This window comes from Lepus europaeus, chromosome 16 (assembly GCF_033115175.1).
Source record: "Lepus europaeus isolate LE1 chromosome 16, mLepTim1.pri, whole genome shotgun sequence".
In the NCBI taxonomy this organism is placed as follows: domain Eukaryota; kingdom Metazoa; phylum Chordata; class Mammalia; order Lagomorpha; family Leporidae; genus Lepus; species Lepus europaeus.
In genome coordinates, this window is record NC_084842.1 from 52,290,114 (window position 1) to 52,312,048 (window position 21,935).

The 21,935-nt window shown below is 38.3% G+C and overlaps 1 protein-coding gene across 2 annotated transcripts in view; it reads left to right on the forward strand.

Moving 5' to 3' along the window:
- Positions 1-21,589, forward strand: part of GABRA4 (gamma-aminobutyric acid type A receptor subunit alpha4) — a 74,754-nt gene extending 53,165 nt beyond the window's left edge. For both annotated transcript variants that reach the window (XM_062212926.1, XM_062212927.1), the window contains one exon: positions 21,056-21,589. In XM_062212926.1, the coding sequence (XP_062068910.1) occupies positions 21,056-21,589 (534 nt within the window). The remainder of the gene's footprint in view (positions 1-21,055) is intronic.
- Positions 21,590-21,935: the final 346 nt, after the last annotated feature.

The window sequence follows — 21,935 nt, forward strand, 5'->3', positions numbered from 1 at the left end:
AAGGTGGGAGTTAGTCCAGGCGCTGATTATCTCATGCTTAGTAGCAGTCGCTTAGTCATGCTTCTCAACAGGCAGATGAATGCAACAGAAGAGGAAAAGTGTTTTATTCTGCTTAGCAATTAATATTCCAGGATTAACTCATTAAACAGTCCATTAACTACTGTAGTGGTCCAGGAAGTGTAATCTGGATAGAAAAATGACTGTCATCTGGTTTTCAAGTGCATTTAAATATGCTGCTTTTGGCTATGTAGTCTTGCCAGCTATAATCTCCTGAGACACATTGCTTGAAATTCATTTTTGCTATTTTGAATATACAAGGTGGGGGGAATGCTTTTGTTGCTGATTTATTTTAATACAACTTATTCATCATTTATTTGCATTCATTCAACTTATTTTTATGGAACTCTTCTCAGTATTTGGTTCCATGCTAGTTGATGGGGAAAGAAAAGTAAAACACTGTTGCCTCCCTAAACATACTCACAGCTGGGAGGGCTCTCACATGAGCATGTTAAGTGCTAGGCTAGGAAAGAGCATTAGGGAACCCCATGAACATATGTCAGTCTGGAAGTTCCTAAACTGGCAATGCTGACAGGGGTGGTAAAGTATCAAGTTAAACATCTCAGAGGAAGCAACATTTAGGTACTCTCTTGGAAAACATGTACAGGAGGCGATGAAGTCAGAGAAAAGAAGACCGAGAAGAGTCTGTGCAAAGAGCCAGACGCAAAGGAAGGTTGCTCAAGCTGGTAGGAACTAAATTAAGGACTAAAGTAAGACATCCTGGTTAGAGTACAGGTGTTTTAATTTGGGATTTCCTCAAATCAAATTCTGTTGCAAGGATTTGTGTGCAAGCAATTTATTTCTGAGTTGATCCCAAGAAATACTGAATACTCAAAGTTTATGAATGAGCAGATTCAATGCTATATGCTCTTCAGGACAAAGAGCCTACCTCTCCCAAGCATGTGTGGAAGAAGCCTCAGGTCTGGCTCACTAGGTGGCAAAGAGGTTGAGATACTTATTCTAAAAAATGCCATTTCTTTACTTATTTGAGAGGCAGTGAGCTTGGAGACAGCTTACAATTACTACTCATCTAAAATTTATATTCTCACTTATGTCCAAAATGTAATCAATGTGCAAATAGCCAATGAATCGAAAATATTTCTCCAAATATATCATTCATCAAATGCTGATTCACTCACTAAATTCTGGCAACAGCTAAAGCTAGGGCCAAATCTGGGAGCCAGGAATTCAATCCATGTCTCTCATATGGGTGATAGGGTCCCAGTAACTTGAGCCATCATCTCTGCCTCACTGGGTCTGCATTAGGCGGAAGCTGGAATCAGAAGCCAGAGCTGAGGATCAAACCTATATACTGACCTATGAAAGTAGCTGGCATCCTAGCCGAGAGGCTGTAGTTCCATCCTGGTACTTACCAACTCTTATCTCTTGTTGATTAAGGGTATTTTTCATTTGCATTGTATCTATTGAAAGTTTATCTTGGTAAAGTTTTGCTATACATGTCCATAGTGAACTGATGACTGCACTCAAACTAATTAACAAATCCACCTATCCACACTGTTTCCTGTGTGTGTGTGTGGTGTTAAGAACACTTAAATTCTATCTTAGCCCATTTAAAGTATATAATACAGTATAATTAACTATAGTCCATATGTGTATATTTGCTCTCTGGAGTGTATTCATCTCACATAATTGAAATGTTGTGCCCCTTGAGCAACTTAGTCCCTCTTTCCTCCTCTGTGTTCCAGTAATAGCCATTCTGTCTCTGAATTTGAAATTCTTGGAATTCATACATAAATTTGATCATGAAGTATTGTTTAACTCTTTCACACTTCTGATCCAATCTTCTCCCCTGGTCTAGTCAGGCTCTTGTAGACAGAGCACCTCTCAGGCAGTAAACCATCCATCTGTCCCGAGTAACCTCCTGGGTAAGCCAAGTGAATATGGACCAGACATTGGCAGCATATATTACACTAGGGTACCTGGAGTGGGTAAGAAGATGGTTTGGAGGTCAAAAGGAGATGAGCGGAGGCTTGACTGGTATGCAGGGTCTAGAGTATATAAAATTTTATGCTATATAAAATTTATATTATAAGTAAGTAAGCAAAAAACATCAATTTCCAAAACTTCAAATTTTTGATCCTTCCCTCAACTATCACTACTAGTTTTTGGAAAATTGTCTACAAGTATTATTTCTACTTCCTCATCTGTAATGAAAGTAATAAGGTGCCACTAAAAAGTTTAAGCAAGGAAATGAGATGATCAGATTTACGCAGTATAAATGTTATTTTAGTGGACTGTAGACAGAGGGAAAGGGCATGAGAATATATTGTCAGTGAATGTTAGCCTGTGCCGTAACCAGGTGAGAAACATTAAACATCTGTACAATACTGTGAAGAAGAAAAAGCAAATCAGAAAGCTTTTGAGGAACCTGAATGGAAGAGAATAAGGCAGAAGGAGACAAGAGAGAAGAAGTTTTGTGACTTAAAAAGCTAGCTGGAATGTGTGCTCATTTCAAAGATGTAGAATATAGCAGGAGTGATATTATTTGTGTGGAGAAATATTTTGGGTTAATTGGCTATGGATAAATGTGAACATTGATTACATTCTGGACCTAAGTGAAAGTGTAAATTCTGTCTGAGTGGGAATTGTAGGCTGTCCCCAGGTTTATAACACCAGAGTCAAGACCAGTGCCTGAAACCCCAGGAGGCACTAAGCAAATCTTTGTTTAATAATTAAATGAACAACTGAATAAATTTAAAGTTTGGTATGTAATTAGAAGCTGGAGAAAAATTAGGGAATAGACGTCAATTTTATGTCATTAATATAAATATTATAATCAAAGTCAAAGAGCACTTTCATTCAGTGAAGACTGAGAAAACAAAAAAAAATTGACTGGGAGCTGAACCTTATAGAAAGATAATGTTTTAAGATTTGGTAGATGAAGAGTATCAATGCTAGACATAGGGAAGGTAAATAGAGTTAGAATCATGAAGCAAATTTAATTAAATGAGGAATAAATAATCAACAATGTTAGATACTACTGAAACAATATGTAAGACTTAGATTTTTAAAAACAGGCCTATTAGAATAATTTATAGTTACAAAAGAAAAATTGGGAGGAGAGTCAAATAACAAAGTGTGGAGGAGTAAATTACAGATGAGGAAGTGGAAACAATACTTGTAGATAATTTTTCTAAAACTAGTAGTGATGGTTGAGGGAAGGATCAAAAATTTGAAGAGTTTTGGAAATTGATGTTTTTTGTTTACTTACTTGTAATGTAAAATAAATTTTAGAATATTGTATTTTTAGAAGATGTAAGTACTTTTTTAAAATGGTTACTCTAATTAAGTACAGTAAAGTTCACAGAAGTCATGATTTCCTGTCTCTTGAAGACTATCAGCTCAAAGGAAACCTTTTAATTAAGAGCCCGTAACTATTTCTTCCTACAGTTGGCAGGTCTGGGCATGCTGGGATTTAGCTTGTTCTTAACATTGCTCCAAGGAATGGATCTGATTATCCCACCAAGGAATAATAAAGAAAATGATTTATGAATATATAGGTTCCCATGAATTTCCATTTGGTGGAAAGTTACAGTATTCATTTGACATTTATTTCTGTTAAAAATACAGTGAATATCTTTGCATAGGGATAAATAAATTTCTATAGTGAATTTTACTTTACTGGGGATATGTGCAAGGAAGTGTCTCTTATCTATCAACAAGTCTAAGAGGTAGTTGTCATTATTATCCTCACTGTACCCAAGGGAAACCAGAAGCACCAAAAGGTTAAATTAACTTCCCCATGGTTACACAGCTGGTATTAAGCAAAGTTCAGGAGCCAGAGCTGTGGCATAAAGGATTAAGCCACTGTCTGCAGAGCTAGTATCCTTTCTGGGCACTTGTTCGATTTCCAGCTGCTCCACTTCCAATCTAGCTCCCTGCTGGTGTGCTTGGGAAGGCAATGGAAGATGGCCCAGGTCCTTGGGCCCCTGCACCCATGTGAGAGATCCGGAGGAAGCTCCTGGCTCCTGGCTTCAGATCGGCTAAGCTCTGCCCTTGTAGCCATTTGGGGAATGAACCAGCAGATGGAAGATTCTCTCTCCTTATATTCTTCTGCCTTTTTTTAAAGACTTTTTTTTCTTTATTTGAAAGACAGAATTATATAGAGAGAGGTAGAGACAGAGACAGAGACAGAGACAGAGACAGAGAGAGAGAGAGAGATCTTCCATCTGCTGGTTCACTCCCCAGATGGCTGCAAGGGCCAGAGCTTAGCCGATCCGAAGCCAGGAGCTTCTTCTGGGTCTCTCACGTGTGTGCAGGGGCCCAAGGACTTAGGCCATCCTCTGCTGCTTTCCCAAGTGCATTAGCAGGGAGCTGGATTAGACGTGGGACAGCTGGGACTCAAACCAGCGTCCATATGGGATGCCGGCATGGCAGGCTGGAGCTTTAACCCACTGCGCCACAGAGCCAGCCCCCTGCCTTTCAAGTATATAAATAAATCTCATAAATAAATCTTAAAAATAATTCCATAACTTACCTGCTTGACCTCAGAACCAAAGATACTTACTTTAATACTTAGCTATACTGCCACATAGAAATGGAAATTAACATTAATGGTGGTTTTAGGGTGTGTGTTATAGATGTTGATAGAGCACATATTTCCCCTGTCTGACTACCAGATATTTGGGCTTGCTGGTTTCCAGCCTGCCTGGTTGAAGTTCTTATCTTGGCAGTAGACATTAATGTGCTGATGAGCCATTTGCCATAAATTGCAACTCAACTCCTGGTTCAATTCATGCTAAATTTGCAATCTGCCTTTACTGAAGTGCAAAATTGGCTTTCTTGTCATAAAGTGGTAGAACATGCAAAATAGTCTAATACCTTATTTTCAAGCTCAAGTAAGATTAGCTAGGCTCAGAGAAAGTTTAAAAATTTTCCACTTTGAATGAACAGCTGTTTTCAACTTGAGAGCATTATTAAGTGTTGAATGATTTGATAATGGAAACTATGGCTGATACCATGAGGCTTATTCCTCAGGAAAATTATTTCCTGGAAAACACACAAATGGCTAAGCTATTTGGTGGTTGTCTATTTGACAATATGAGCACTATGAAATGATGTCACAAAAGAGCATGGATTTGTTCTGCTGACTTAAAGTGTTATTTTACCATAGATGGAGTAGATTTGGAATGAATTGTGTGAACAGAATAATTCAGCCTCTGCTTTATGACCAATTGACTGTGCTTCCATTTGTAAAAATACTAGCAGAGGGATTGCTTTTAAAAATACAAGAACTTGGCCGGCGCTGTGGCTCACTTGGCTAATCCTCTGTCTGTGGTGCCGGCACCCCAGGTTCTAGTACTGGTTGAGGCTCCGGATTCTGTCCCAGTTGCTCCTCTTCCAGTCCAGCTCTCTGCTGTGGCCCGGGAAGGCAGTGGAGGGTGGCCCAAGTGCTTGGGCCCTGCATCCGCATGGGAGATCAGGCAGAAGCACCTGGCTCCTAGCTTCGGATTGGCGCAGCGCGCCAGCTGTAGCAGCCATCTGGGGGGTGAACCAACGAAAGGAAGACCTTTCTCTCTCTGTCTCTCTCTCTCTCACTGTCTAACTCTGCCTGTCAGAAAAAAAAAATACAAGAACTTACACAATAGGTGACTTAATGAGCCATCCTTTGCTGCATATGCATGTGTACATACACACTTACCTTATACACAATTTGGTACAATGCATTGCTGAACTGAGCTTGAAGAATTTGTAGAGAAGTCACATATGTTAAGAATCATTTTCAAGTCAAAACCTAGAACTGGTGCTCATGTAGCTGAACTTTGAAGTGTCTTGCACTGGGGCTGACAGGGTTATATTTCAATCAGTTTTGCCATATATTTGGGATGGTAAAAATTTAAGCAGCTTTTTAAAGTGATGTATTTAAACTTAAGGGAGATTTCAGAAAATCAGGTTGACTAGTAATTTCCCCAATGCAGAACATCATGATAATATTTTTATCCTGTATTAGATGCAGATTTTGAATGGTCACATTGGTTCACTTTTTTACAATGATTTATTTATTTATTTATTTGAAAGGCAGAGTTACAGAGAGGCAGAGGAAGGGAGGGAGGGAAGGAGGAAGGGGAGAGAGAGAGAGAGAAAGTCTTCCATCTGCTGGTTTACTCCCCAAATGGCTACAACCACCAGAGCTGAACCAATCTGAGGGCAGGAGCCAGGGGCTTCTTCTGGGTCTCCCACATAAGTGCAGGAGCCCAAGGACTTGGGCCATCTTCTACTGATTTCCCAGGCCATAGCAGAAACTGGATCAGAAGAGGGGCAGCCGGGTCTCGAACTGGCACCCATGTAGGATGCCAGCTCTGCAAGCGGAGGCTTTACCCATTGTGTTACATTGCTGGCCCCATGTTGGTTCATTTTAGGAACAACTCAGAGAGAGTTTCTTCAATTAAAAAAAACCTTGCTAAGCTAAATTGTGTTTATTGTTGAGATATAGTGTTCTGTGCTGTGAAATAAATCCATGTATATGTGGATCTATTTATAAATAAATCTTGCTTTAATGGATATATATGATATAAAATAATGTCTGTAAAGCAATTAATGACATACAAACACCTGAATAGTAAGAATGATATGAATGAGAGTAAGAAAATTCAGAAAGAACTGTACAGCAATTTTTACATATATCGCAAAAGTAGATTATCTACTCAGAGGAAGAATTTTGTGTGATACAAAGAGTTGGTATAGTCTTTAGTGAATATTCAAAGCTGCATAAATATACATCAAATCCAAATATAAAAAGACACAGTGTTTACAAATGTCATTCATTTGACTTGGGTTATGCTGGATCTTTTCTGCTTTCTCTTTAATTCTGTAAACATATTTATTTGCTGTTTTGGAAAGACCCCAGAAATGGTTGAGTATCATTTGAGATTCAATTCACATCACCAACATTTTTTAATTATATGAATTTGACTGAGATACTCAACTTTTGTGGGATACATGTCCTCATTGGAAAAATAAGAATGCTAATACTATCCCATGGATTTTTGCAAGAACTAAGTATATTTGTGAAAACCATTTACTGTAGTGCTTGTTCTACAGTAAGTGTCTCCTGTGTAGATAATGATGATTAAAGATTTCACTCTGAAAGTGATACCATTAGACATTAACTGTGTAGGCTAGAATGTACAGCCTTGTCTTAATTGTTTCTAAAGAAATCAGGAGTAAGAGGAAATGGGAGATCCCTCAGGGATCTCAAGTTTTTATTGATAAGGAATATTATTGGCCTTCCATATCCTCACTACTTCGGGAACTCTTTGAAAATTATTCCTACCACCACTACTTTCTACGCTTGCCCCCAAACCTCTCTTTTACCTGGATATACCTGCTCAACCCTCATAGCTCAGTACAAGTATCAATTTCACAAAGATTTTTCCAATGCTCAGGCTAAGTTATGTACTCCATAGTTCCTCTAATTTCCTGTATAGCACTCACTGGTTATTATAATGTTTCTATGATTCCTAAGAAAAATTTCAGACTGTAATATTTCCCCTTTTTGGCCGGCACCACGGCTCACTAGGCTAATCCTCTGCCTTGCGGCACCGGCACACCGGGTTCTAGTCCAGGTCAGGGCACCGATCCTGTCCCGGTTGCCCCTCTTCCAGGCCAGCTCTCTGCTGTGGCCAGGGAGTGCAGTGGAGGATGGCCCAAGTGCTTGGGCCCTGCACCCCATGGGAGACCAGGAGAAGCACCTGGCTCCTGGCTTCGGATCAGCGCGGTGTGCCGGCCACAGCGCGCCAGCCACGGCGGCCATTGAAGGGTGAACCAACGGCAAAAGGAAGACCTTTCTCTCTGTCTCTCTCTCTCATTGTCCACTCTGCCTGTCAAAAAAAAAAAATATATATATATATATATATATATATATATATTTCCCCTTTTATACCTGAATACCCAGAAAATACTTGTAAGAAAAATTACCCCAAAAATACTTGTATATATTTATTGAATGAATTAATGGATGGATTGAGTCAGTGTCTTTAATAAGTCATTTATTGGTTATGAAACATAGGGATTCAGCTTTTTATCCCTTAAACATGAATCCATTAAATTTGTTACAAATGTTTGGTTCAGTAGGAAAAAATTCCTTTGCCATCCCAAAGAAATTTGACAAGGTTCGTGACTCATCTGAAACTTCTTTTGCCTGTATACCTGTGCTTTTACATTGGAATGCGGCTGACATTGCTTGAGCTGTGGAGTGTTTTCCCCTGCAGAAGTATCCTGAGGATTTGGTCTTGACAAATGATTGTGTTTTAGGCAGTGCCCCTTAGTTTTTTTTTGCTGATACAGATAAAACTGTGACTCAGACTATTTGCTTTGCCAGCCTCCTTCTTAGAGGACTGGCACAGACCCGAATCTTTCTGGAGGGCTATTTATCATAGCACAATTTCATTATGATCAAATCGCATCAAGTCTATATTAAGAATAAAACATTGTTCAAATGTCTGAGTTTGAATGTGATTTTCTGAATTACAATTCATTTTGAAGCTGAAGGAAATCATTTCAATAGTATGATGTGATTGCTTTAAAGTTGAATTTAGGGGCCATGTTTGTGGTATAGCAGGTTAAGTTGCTATCTTCAATGCTGGTGTCCTATACATGAGTGCTGGTTTGAGTTTCTTCTGACCTCCTTCTGATCCAACTCCCTGCTTATGTACCTGGGAAAGCAAGAGAAGATGGCTCAAATATTTGGGCTCCTGCCACTCATGTTGCAGACCCAGATGGAGTTTCAAACTCCTGGATTTGGCCTGACCTAGTGTCATTAGAACCACTTGGGGAGTGATCCAGAAGATGGAGGATCTCTTTCTCCCTTTGTCTGAATCTGTCTCTCTCTGCTCTCTCTCTTTCTCAGTCACTCTGCCTTTCAAATAAATAAAATAAATCTTTAAAACCATGACTTTGTTGGGCAACCTGAATTAGTACTTGGAAAACCTAGATTTCTTATCCGATGTTGAATGAGAAATTTACATATATTAAGTTTAGTATTATTTCTTTTGACAGGCAGAGTGGACAGTGAGAGAGAGAGAGAGAGAGACAGGTCTTCCTTTAGCTGTTGGTTCACCCTCCAATGGTCGCCGTGGCTGGCGCGCTGTGGCCGGCGCACCGCGCTGATCTGAAGCTTGGAGCCAGGTGCTTCTCCTGGTCTCCCATGCAGGTGCAGGGCCCAAGGACCTGGGCCATCCTCCACGGCACTCCCGGGTCATAGCAGAGAGCTGGCCTGGAAGAGGGGCAACCGGGACAGAATCCGTTGCCCAGACCGGGACTAGAACCGGGTGTGCCAGCGCTGCTAGGCGGAGGATTAGCCTGTTGAGCTACGGCACCGGCAGAGTTTAATATTATTTCTTATATTTTTTATTTACTTGAAAGACAGAGGGAGGGAGAGAGAATCTTTTTTAAAAGATTATCTATTTGAAAGTCAGAGTTACACAGAGAGAGGAGAGTCAGAGAGCGGTCTTCCATCCAGTGGTTTACTCCACAGATGGAGGCAATGGCTGGAGCTGCGCTGATCTGAAGCCAGAAGCCAGGAGCCAGGAGCTTCTTCCAGGTCTCCCACCCAGGTGGAGGGGCCCAAGAACTTCAGCCATCTTCTACTGCTTTCTCAGAGAGAAATATAATAGAGAGCTGGATTGGAAGTGGAGCAGCCAGGTCTCGAACCAGCACCCATATGGGATGCTGGCGCTTCAGGCCAGGGCGTTAACCCGCTGCATCACAGCGCCAGCCCCAAGAGAGAAGGGAGTCTTGAATCTATTTATTTACTATCCAAATGCCTCCAAGACCCGGGTCTGGGCCAGGCAGAAGCCAGCAGTCTGGAACAGTTTTGCTCTTTCAGGTGGTTGACATTGTTCCAAGTACTTGAGCCATCATCTGCTATTTTCCGTGGTGCACATTAGCAGGAAGCTAGAAACAAGTCTGGAACAGAGCCAAGACTCAAAACCAGGCACTATGTTATTAGAGTGGCAACTTAAGCAGCATCTTAATCACTATGCTGAATGCCTTAGTACTCAATACAAAATGTAAAAAAGTTATAAATCATGTTGTTAATGACATTTCCACTATTCAAATACCTGCTCCGAAATTCAAACATGCACACACACACACTTAGTCTTAGTTACAATCTTAAAGGATGAAAGTATTTATGAAAAAATATTGGATAATTGAAGAAAGAGCTGGAACTCTGTCTAAGCTGAAAAGTTAAATAAAAGCTCCAGTTAACTGGGTTCTTCTGATTAGGGTTAAAATGAGCTACAAGTGAAAGAGTCACAAGGAGGGTGTTTTTTTGAAATTAAGTGATTCTCTTAGTCTATACAACCTACAGGTTGCCATAACAAAATGCCATACCCCAGGTGGCTTAGATGGGAATGGGGGTGGGAGGGCAAGAATGGGGGGAAGAAACACTGTATCCCTAAAAGCTATAGATGTGAAATTTGTATTCATTAAATAAAAACCTTCAAAAAATCAAATCTATTTCTGACAATTTTGGAGATTGGGAAGCCCAAGATCAAGGTTCCCACAGGGTTCATCTCCAATAAGGACCCTTTTCCTGGCTTGCAAATAGTCACTTTCTGACTGTGTCCCTACAGAGTAGAGAGTGGGAGTTGGGGAAAGGTGTGGGGAGAGAAATCTCTGATGTTTCTTTTTCTTTTATAAGGACACCAGTTGTATAATACCAGGGCTTCACCCTATGATTCCTTTACCCTAACCACCTCCTTAAATGTTTTTTCTCCTATACATTCATATGTACAGTTAAGGCTTCATTAGATGAAGTTGGAAGGGACATAATTAAGTTCAAACAGTAATCATTATAATGTCTTGCTATTTCCACTTGCAATCTTCTTTGACATTTGTTCTTTCTTGTCTGGCGGTCTCCATTGCCCCATTTCATTCTTTCAATTTATATGTGGATGGAAGTCCTTTTGACCATTGCAATTAAAATAGATTAAGAAAAAACAGTGTCAATATATGCCAAACCAGCATATTCACAGATAAAATTCTTTGTAATATTCCATTATATTTAAGAGGTAGGCTGACCAGATTGGATAGCCAACATTGTAATTGTGGGCCAGTACTTTATGTCTGTCTTCTCATAGCATAATGAGATGTGAATATCATCTTGTAGGTTAGGATTACAGTTGTCCCTCAAGTCCTTGATGTTTCCCTGATGGCTACTTTCTAGATTTTACTGATAGTTGATAAACTCCTAACATAGACACACACACAAACACTCAGAGAAAGAGAAAGAGAGAGAGAGAGAGAGTGATCTGATATAATAATATCTGAGATGCCTTTCTTTTTATATCCACAGCTTTTTTAGACATTGAAATTCTTACAACTGTAGCTTTTCCTATATGGAGCATGGCATATAGTTGTGGTAGCTAGTTCATTTAAATGAGTGTTACCTGAGTGCTAGGTGGGACGAATCTTAACAAAGGTTAGCCATTGTTGCTATTGCTACCATTGCTATGTTTTTCCTAGAGTTCCCTACAGTTGGCCTATACAGTGTTAAGTCTTAACTTTAATACAAATAAGTATTTTCATTTTAATATTGCATTTTGTGTTTTGTATGTATTTGTATTTCTTGTATTGTTTGTATTTCTGCCAGTAACATCCTTTTTATGGTTGACATCACCATAGGTGTCTTATTTTCTGATGATTAGAAATGGGCATAATTTGACATAAATATATATTTTAAAACTTTTAAAACTTGTGTGTTGTATCTCTTTGTTTCTGAATGGCATGTTTTTCTGTAGGAGGCAGAACGTTATTAACTGAACTCAGTCGAGTTATTTCTTTATACTGTTTGATGCCCTCTGTGTGCCAGACATTGTGCTAAGTGCTTTGCTGTATTATCTTATTTATTCATGATGGGGAAGAGACTGTTATTGCTTCTGTGGCAAGAAAGTCTTTGAGACTTCAAGAGATTAAGTAAAACTTGTTGAATATCTTAATTGTGAATGGCAAATTTAATATCTGAATCCAGGCCTATCTGATTTAGCCAAGTTTTTTTTTTTTTTAATTGCTGACCCCTAGATCACTGACAATACAGCAGCTAATCAATAAACTTCCTACAAAAAAGAATTGATACTTTTGAAGTTTTTACTAGTGCCTAGATTATTCTCATAAATGCTTCAAACAACTACACTCCTGCTTTTCCTTTCTGAGAGAGAGAAGAGATTCATCATGTATGACGTTTAGGTTTAGAAAAAATGAATGCAATGGCTTTTACCTTCTAACCTCCAGAGTTTTGTTAGTGAGAACAGCCAGTGGTGCAATTGTAGATAGGGTTTTAGAGAAGTCCACTTGACCAAGCCAAGAACTTCTGCTCTGGTGTATCTCCAACAAAGCCGTGTCCTCCAGTGGAGCTATATGTTTAATACAGAAAGCATTTACACACAAAAAAAAGCTCTAATAATCACTAGGAAATAAAACTAACCACAATCATATATCTGAAAGAAATCCTAATTTTTTAAACCTTTAGCTGTAACTGTATAAGGACAAGATAAGTGAATTCTTTAAGATTTATTTTTCTTTCTTTTTTTTTTTTTTATTTATTTTTGACAGGCAGAGTGGACAGTGAGAGAGAGAGAGAGACAGAGAGAAAGGTCTTCCTTTTGCCGTTGGTTCACCCTCTAATGGCCGCCGCGGTAGCGCGCTGCGGCCGGCGCACCGTGCTGTTCCGATGGCAGGAGCCAGGTGCTTCTCCTGGTCTCCCATGGGGTGCAGAGCCCAAACACTTGGGCCATCCTCCACTGCACTCCCTGGCCACAGCAGAGAGCTGGCCTGGAAGAGGGGCAACCGGGACAGGATCGGTGCCCCGACCGGGACTAGAACCCGGTGTGCCGGCGCCGCAAGGCGGAGGATTAGCCTGTTGAGCCACGGCGCCGGCCAAGATTTATTTTTCTGATAACTCCAAATTGAAGATATAAATGTATCCCAGTGTCTGCTATTGAAAGTAATATTTTCATAGCTTATGGAAATGCAAACATTGAATTAAATACTAACATTGGATGGAAATGAAATACAATAAATAGAATTCTCAACATTTTCATTTCCACATTTTAGACCTCAATATATGATAGAGTCCCTTAGTAACTATTTGTGAAATATTTATCATGTTTATTTGGAAGTTTTGTTTTTTATTTCTTCATGGCGGCACTTTCTAAAAATGCTACTGAGAGACTTCAGTAAATCATTGCCTTGAGGTTTAGTTTCAGCTGCTCTCCTGTACTTATTTCCTTATTTAAAAAGATATTTGACTACCCTTTGATGCCCTGTCCAGTGGCCTTGGATAAATGTCTTTATGTATTTATATTACTGGATTTAGTTTTTTTTTTTCTTGAGTATGTGACTCATTGAGATTCTAAAAAGATAAGTCTGTTCATTATTAGCTTTGTTAGTTTTTAATTTAGAAAAGTTAAATTACATTTTATTAAACTTCATTAGCTTTTCAAGCAAGCAATATGAATATAGCTACTTGCATTCTGCAAACCTAATCTTAGTCACTTTATCTCGTTGCTGGTACAGTAATAAGTTGAGATGAATATTCTCCTTTGCAGTTGATAATCCTTCTTTAGAAATTGCGTCAGATCACAGTCATGATTGATGAATTGCTTGGATCAGCTTCTGTTTGCCTGTTGCTGCTTTAATTTGTTGGTAAAGTTTGAATCTGCCACCTCACATCCCACCAGTTTCTTTGCTTCAGGTTATTGTGACTAATGAAAAAATAATTTCAAACTAAATCATTTTTTAAAATTCAAATGAAGCTTAGGTGCTTTTCCTGTTTGAAACCACTGTGTATCTGCTGAATACCGATGGGGCTGCTGAAGTTTCTACACTCTGTGTAAAACATAACATAATTCTCACTGACACATTAGTTACTCCAAAAACTTGAGAGCTGTGTGAATATTTTTACTAGTGAATCCTGTGCCAAGTGGGTCAACAGATTCCTCAACCCCTTTGTGATTTGTCATCATGAAAAATGATAACTAAGTTTTACACAGTAGACCTTGAGACATAAGCACAAAATAACTTGTGTATCATTTAGCTGTTTGGCAGAGGGCACAGATTTCAGCCTCAAATCAATCCAATTCCACGTCCCTTCATAGAGTGTGTGACACACAGATATTGATGTTTTCACTATAAAGAAATGTTAAATGTTTGAGGAGATATATTTCCCTCTTTGGCCATTACACAAATGTATACATATATGGAAACATCACATAGTCTGCAATAACTATGTCCAATTTTATGTATGTTAAATTGTTTTAATTTAAAAATTCTGTGAGACCCCTTAGGAATTCTCAGTCAGACTTGGGATTGAGTCAACATAATTTCTTTGTCTGCGATGTTATTGAAATCAACCCTATAAACAAAGAAATATTAATATTGAGATAGGAACTTGAAAAAGGATTTTGATTCTGTACTGCATTCATTTCAAGGCAATTTATCATACATGAAATGGTTTCCCACTGTGTGCATTATCCTTCAATGATTAATAAGACAGTGTTTGTACTCTAGAAGCTTACTAACACTTTGCAGTTGGGGATGGAAAGATCTGATATTTGTTTTCTGATAGAAATCCTATTGATATTGCTTGCTCCATTTTGAGAAAGTCTGTTATGTCTAGATTCATCATTCTAATCACCTTAGACACATCCTTAGACAGATCCTATGTCTTTTGCTTTGGCATTACCTGTTTTCCAGGGATGTTCTTCCAGCCTAGACTTTTATATCTTTGTTGTGTATGACTTGTCCAGTAATAGATACTATCTGAATAAAATGTCTTTAAAATTTTTAAGTATTTTAATTTACTCAAAAGGCAGAGTGACAAAGAGGAATACACACACACACATACACACACATATTTAGAGAGAGAGATGAGTTTATTTCCCAAATGCCCACAACAGCCAGAAACCAGCGAGGCCTAAGTCAGGAGCTTGGAACTCCATCCAGGTCTCCCCCAGTGGCAGGAATCCAAGTCTTTGAGCCATTACTTGCCACCACTCAGTATGTCTATTAGCAGGAAGCTGGAATGGGAGCTGGGAGAGGCCTTAGACATTGCCACTCCAATATGGGCAACCCAAACATCAGCTTAACTGTTGCACTACAATGTCTGCTTCAGAATATAAATTTCGAGCTGTCAAAAACATGAGTAATTAAAATTTGGAGTGGAAATGTCAAAGATGTGAAAAGTGTACTAATAATCAAGGAATCACTTAGATGGCAAAATTGGTTCAAAATCTTTTTGAAGAGTGGCTATAGGCTTTTTAAAAAGGAATACTAGAATTAAAAAGCTTGATTAGAGATTGAATGGCTTAATATCCCACAGGGCAATAAAACCATAACCTTTGGTGATCTTTTTTACTAGAGAGAAATCTACAAGTTTATATTTAAACTTCACAATATTTGGGTTCTAATCAAATAGTAAGCAGCAAAATCACACTCAGGAATGTACTGCTAGAGACTTAATAATATGTAAATGATGCTCCATTAAGACACTGAAAGGATTTGCTATATTTCTTTCTGATTCCCAAATGTTGGTTAATTTTTCTTTTCTTTTTTTTTAAGTTTGTTTATTTGTAAGGCAGAATTGTAGAGGCAGAGACAGAGACAGAGAGAGAAAGAGAGAGAGAGAGAGAGAGAAAGGGAGAGAGAGAGAAAGGTCTTCCATCTGCTGGTTCACTCCCTAAATGGCCGCAGTCACTGAGCTGGGCTGATCTGAAGTCAGGAGCCAGAGCTTCTTCAAGGTCTCCCATGTGGGTGCAGGGGCCCAAGGTCGTAGTCCATCTTCTACTGCTTTTCCAGGCTATAGCAGAGCTGGATTGAAAAGTGGTGCAGCTAAGACTCAAACTTGAGTCTGTATGGGATGCTGGCACTACAAGTGGCACCTTTACCTGTTACGTCACAGTGCCAGCCCCTTGATTAATTTTTCTTAACAATGTACCTGACTATTAAAAATGTTTGCTGACACAAGTAGACAAGTGCAGTTTATTAAAACTTCCACCCTTTTCCTGGCTGCTGGCTTCGGATCTACACAGTTCCAGCCACTGTGGCCATCTGGGGAGTTAACAAGCAGTTGGAAGACCTCACTCTCTGCCTCTGCATCTGCCTCTGCCTCTCTGTAACTCTGTCTTTCAAACAAATAATAAATCTTAAAAAAAACCCAACTTCCACACTTGTGAATAGATAGACTGTTCAATGTAACAGTAAATAACTGGCTGTGTGACTTCCAGCCAAACATAACATTTGTGTTCTTACTCTGCTGTGAAATGAGGAACTAGATTAAGATGATTGTTAAAATCTCCCCCAGTTTTAATATGTTGTAATCCTTAAAGGATGGGATTATGAATAGCAAGCTATCTTGTTCATTGGCTAGTGTGTGGAATTATGCTACAGTGCCCCCTAAAGGTACTTTATGATTTGGGGGCAGGCCAACCTAATCCTAGAACATCTAAGGAACTTCCTCTTAGAAGAAGTTTGGCAGCACATCCTGTTAGGACCTTTGATTAAGTAGTCAATATTTGTTAGCTATTTTCACAGAAATTCTGCATCACAAACCATCATACAATAAATATTTATTTTCACTCCCAAGCGTATAAGCCAAATGGGGAGTTCTGATAATCTTGATGAAACTCGGTGGGAACTTAAATTATTCTTGGTGTTGTGTGAACATCAGGGCTGTTTTCTCTAATCTTTGCAGATGGTTCTTTTTTCAGTGTTGAGTAGTTGCTGCACACTCATAAACCCATCTGTGCTTAGCAAAGTGTTTAAATGTTAACTCTCTTCAGATTTTTTGGAGTATGCCTTTGTGCAGCATTCTCCTTTCTGGTACTTTGTCCCATGGAGTCAAGCCACCTTGATGTGCCAAAGATCTTTAGCTCCATCTCTTCAGTGTGGCCAGTTTGTCATTATACTCTACCCCTTTCCTGCACCAAAGTATAACTCTTGCCATCTTGTTTTTCTCTCCTAGATATTATGGCCCTGTGTTGTCTAAAGCCTAGTATCTTCAAAAAGTCATTGTTTTACATTTTTGCTAGTTCATTGTCATTTCAGGCAGCAGAGATAATTTAGTCTCTGTTACTCAATTTTAGCTGGAAGTCAAGGAAAAAATATGGGTTTCTAAGAATTGTAAACAACCTAACTTTTGGTGGAATAAGACAGTATACAACTATCGAATTATATTTGAATGTGTGTATGTATATATTTCCAGTTTGTCCTATTTGTCCTCTAGCAGTCTGTTTCCTTTTGTTCTTAGGATATTTAGGATTTTATCACAGTTTGGCATTGAATATATTTCACTTTTTGTTGTATTTTTTATTATATGTGTGAGCATATGTTATCTGACCAATAGTAGTATATGCTCTTTAAAGGTTGGAGCTATACTTTATTACTTTCAAAATTTTTATTTAGTATGTGTATAACATTTAAAATAATCAATTTTCATTCCATTTTGTAAAAAGAGATTAAAAATCTGAGGATTAATTAGGTGTCATTTATAATGTGTTTTGTACTGGAAAAGTTCAGCATAAGTGATGATGTCTTTAGCATTTAGGTTGATATCAATTTGAGTTTCAGTTGTCTTCACCAAAATTAGGTGCCATATGTTAGGCTGCAATTTCTCATGAGTTCAAATGCAACCTGCTTAGAAGAATACTCCAAGCTTGCATGAAGAATGTTATCAAAACCTCTCAGAGTCATTTTGGCTTTGTGTTTTCTGATGCTGTTTTTCTTTCTCTACTCAGTGACTTTGACATTGTAATTCAAAATACATGGGAGATGGATTGAACACTTTAAAAATGCTTGATGAGCATGGTATTGAAGATTATATTTATTGAATAAACCTTTATCTCTAAAATGAGTTTTCAGTTATACCTAATCTACTTTCTGTATTATCTGTGAGTTTTCCTGCAAGGAGGTTGCCTCCTTCCAATCACCCATTGGAGAGCTGCTTCTCTTCCTCTTTTCTGACTACTTTTTAAAAATTATTTGTTTATTGGAAAGTATTACATTGTACATCTAGAGTCAGGACAAGAGCTGATCAGGTCATTGTTTCTTATAGTGTCCATTTCACTTCAACAGGTTTCCCCTTTGGTGCTCAGTTGTCGCTGATCAGGGAAAACAAATGATATTTGTCTCTTTGGGACTGGCTTAATTCACTCAGCATGATGTTTTCCAGATTCCTCCATCTTGTTGCAAATGACCGGGTTTCATTGTTTCTTACTGTTGTATAGTATTCTATGGAGTACATGTCCCATAATTTCTTTATCCAGTCTACTGTTGATGGGCATTTGGGTTGGTTCCAGGTCTTAGCTATTGTGAATTGAGCTGCAATAAACATTAATGTGCAGATGGCTTTTGTATTTGCCAAATTAATTTCCTTTGGGTAAATTCCAAGGAGTGGGATGGCTGGGTTGTATGGAAGGGTTATGTTCAGGTTTCTGAGGAATCTCCAGACTGACTTCCATAGTGGCTTAACCAGTTTGCATTCCCACCAACAGTGGGTCAGTGTCCCTTTTTCCCCACATCCTCTCCAGCATCTGTTGTTGGTAGATTTCTGTCTGTGAGCCATTCTAACTGGGGTGAGGTGAAACCTCATTGTGGTTTTGATTTGCATTTCTCTGATTGCTAGTGATCTTGAACATTTTTTTCATATGTCTGTTGGCCATTTGGATTTCCTCTTTCGAAAAATGTATATTGAGGTCCTTGGCCCATCTCTTAAGTGGGTTGTTTGTTTTGTTGTTGTGGATTTTCTTGATTTCTTTGTAGATTCTGGTTATCAACCCTTTATCTGTAGTATAGTTTGCAAATATTTTTTCCCATTATGTCGGTTGCCTCTTCACTTTCCTGACTGTTTCTTTTGAAGTACAGAAACTTCTCAATTTGATGCAATCCCAAATGTTAATTTTGGTTTTAACTGCCTGTGCTTCTGGGGTCTTTTCTAAGAAGTCTTTGCCTGTACCTATATCTTGCAGGGTTTCTCCAATGCTCTCTAATAATTTGATGGTGTTGGGTCGTATATTTAAGTCTTTAATCCATGTGGACTGAATTTTTGTGTAAGGTGAAAGGTATGGGTCTTGCTTCAAGCTATGCACATGGAAATCCAATTTTCCCAGCACCATTTATTGAATAGACTGTCCTTATTCCAGGGGTTAGTTTTGGATCTTTGATCAAATATAGGTTGGCTGTAGATGTTTGGATTGATTTCTGGTGTTTCTATTCTATTCCATTGGTCTATCCATCTGTTTCTGTACCAGTACCATGCTGTTTTGATAACAACTGCCCTGTAGTATGTCCTGAAATCTGGTATTGTGATGCCTCCGGCTTTGTTTTTGTTGTACAAGATTGCTTTGGCTATTCGAGGTCTTCTGTGTCCATATGAATTTCAGCATCATTTTTTCCAGATCTGAGAAGAATGTCTTTGGTATCTTGATTGGTATTGCATTGAATGTATAAATTGCTTTTGGGAGAATAGACATTTTGATGGAAAGGCAGAATTACAGAGAGAGAGACAGACAGACAGAGAGAGGTAATCTCCATCCACTGATTCACTCCCCAAATGGCCACAACAACTAGGCCTAGGCAGGGCCCAAGTTAGAAGGATGAACTCCATCCAGGTCTCCCACATACATGCAGGGGCCCAAGCATTGTTTTCTCAGGCCCTTTAGCTGAGATCCAAAGTGGAGCAGCCAGGACTTAAACCAGCATCTCAGGTGGTGACTTAACCCACTGCACCACAATGCCGGCCCAACCTGACGACTACTTCATCTCTTTCCCTATCATTTGTTTCATAGAATGGCATAAGAAGATCTTATATAACCTTTATATTACCTCGGAATGAACGTGATTAGGGAGGACAAATGATTGCAAATCCTATATTATGATCTGAAGTCACACATCATTATTTGGGGGAATCATCTGAACAATCACTTTGCTTAATTAACATAGCCTTCTCTAGAGGACTATGTACTTATTTATTGTGCCTGTCAAAATTATAGGAGGAATTAATTTTAGTGGTTTATACTCTTGTTCTATAAGTAAAACAATTTGATGGAAAATAGTGAATTACATTTTATTTTAACCATTCTTCATTGGTTAATGATTTGAAAGCAGGTATCTGTGCAACTACTTGGTGATTATGTCTTGTGTTTATACAGTATTTTATTTAAAAGTGTATATTCTTTGTATTTTCATTATTAATTGTGGTAAAACCTAAAAATGTATCTGATTTTTTTTAATTTTATAATAATGTGTATGATTGGCTATTAAAGAAGTTCTTTTATGAAAATGGAATTTAGAAATTAAAGTCTTGAAATGTTTTTAAAGCACAGTTATGCACATATAGATAGTTGTTATTATTCTGTACATAAGACCAGGTCCAGTTCTTTTATTTATAAAACAAACATGCAACATTCTTTGAAACATATATGGCATAATACAGGATATTATTTATAATTAAACTGAACAAAGAACTTGTATACCTATGTCATGAATTCCTAAAATAAAATAACCAAATGTAGATCTCCCATGTAGGTTGCAGGGGTACAAGCACTTGAGCCATCATCTACTGCCTTGCAGTGTGCATATTTCCAGGAAGCTATAACTGGGAGTAGATTTGAGCCTAGCCACTCCAGTGTTGGATGTAGGATGTGGGCACTCTCACCAACCTCTTAATTGCTGCCCTGATCTCCTTCCCCCATTATCATTTAATTTCATTTTTGACAATCATTTTTATGTACCTTCTTAGAACTCTTGTTTTATAGCCCTAAAAACATAATCTCCTTAAGCAGGATTCTTTTGATTTAGAGTTACAAATATGTGCTCACTTCTTTCACCTATTTTAAGATTTTTCATTAAATTGAGTGGTTATGGGATATTAATGATTTTTTATGGACATAGTTAATTTTATGTACTTGCATTCTTTTTAGTTTTGTAGAAATCTTAATTAATTTACATAACCAATATAGTTTTTAATATACCTTTTCAGAATACAAATGCCAATTTGAACATGAGGAAAAGGACAAATGCCTTGGTTCATGCTGAATCAGATGTTGGCAGCAGAACTGAGGTGGGAAACCATTCAAGCAAATCTTCCACAGTTGTTCAAGAATCTTCTGAAACCAAACTTCAGACTTACTTAGCTTCCAGTCCAAACCCATTCAGCCAAGCAAATGCAGCTGAAACTATATCTGCTGCGAGAGCACTGACACCCGCTCCTTCTTCAGCTACTAGTCAGACTGCGTGTGTGTCTAGACGGGCTTCACTTGGATCTGCTTCTACTCAGCGTGTGTTTGGATCAAGACTGGGGCGGATTAAGACCACAGTTAATACCGCAGGGGCTTCTGGGAAGTTGCCAGCCTGCACTCCTCCTTCTGCTCCTCCACCCTCTGGATCTGGCGCAAGTAAAATAGACAAATATGCCCGTATTCTCTTTCCAGTCACATTTGGAGCATTTAACATGGTCTATTGGGTTGTTTATTTATCTAAGGACACTATGGAGAAATCAGAGAGCCTAATGTAATTTTGTTGTATAGTAGTTTCATAAAAGATGATTTAAATGTAGACTGTCTTTTAAAATGTTTTTAAAGATAGCTATTCTTTACTAAAATAAAAAATTATGTGTAATTTCTCAATTTAAAAAAATATAACCCAGTTACTGGGAGAGTTAATTTTTCAGCAAAGAATAAGTGAACCATCTTACTTCTGAGAAAGACACTTTAAAAGTGATCAGTTCATCATTCAAGTAAGATGGAGTGTAGACTGTACAGAAAGTTGAGAAGATAAATAAGGCTATTAGAGGTATGGGTTACACATTTTTGCATTGAAATTTGAAAAAAGACTATTGAAATGTTTAAACATACCCTATA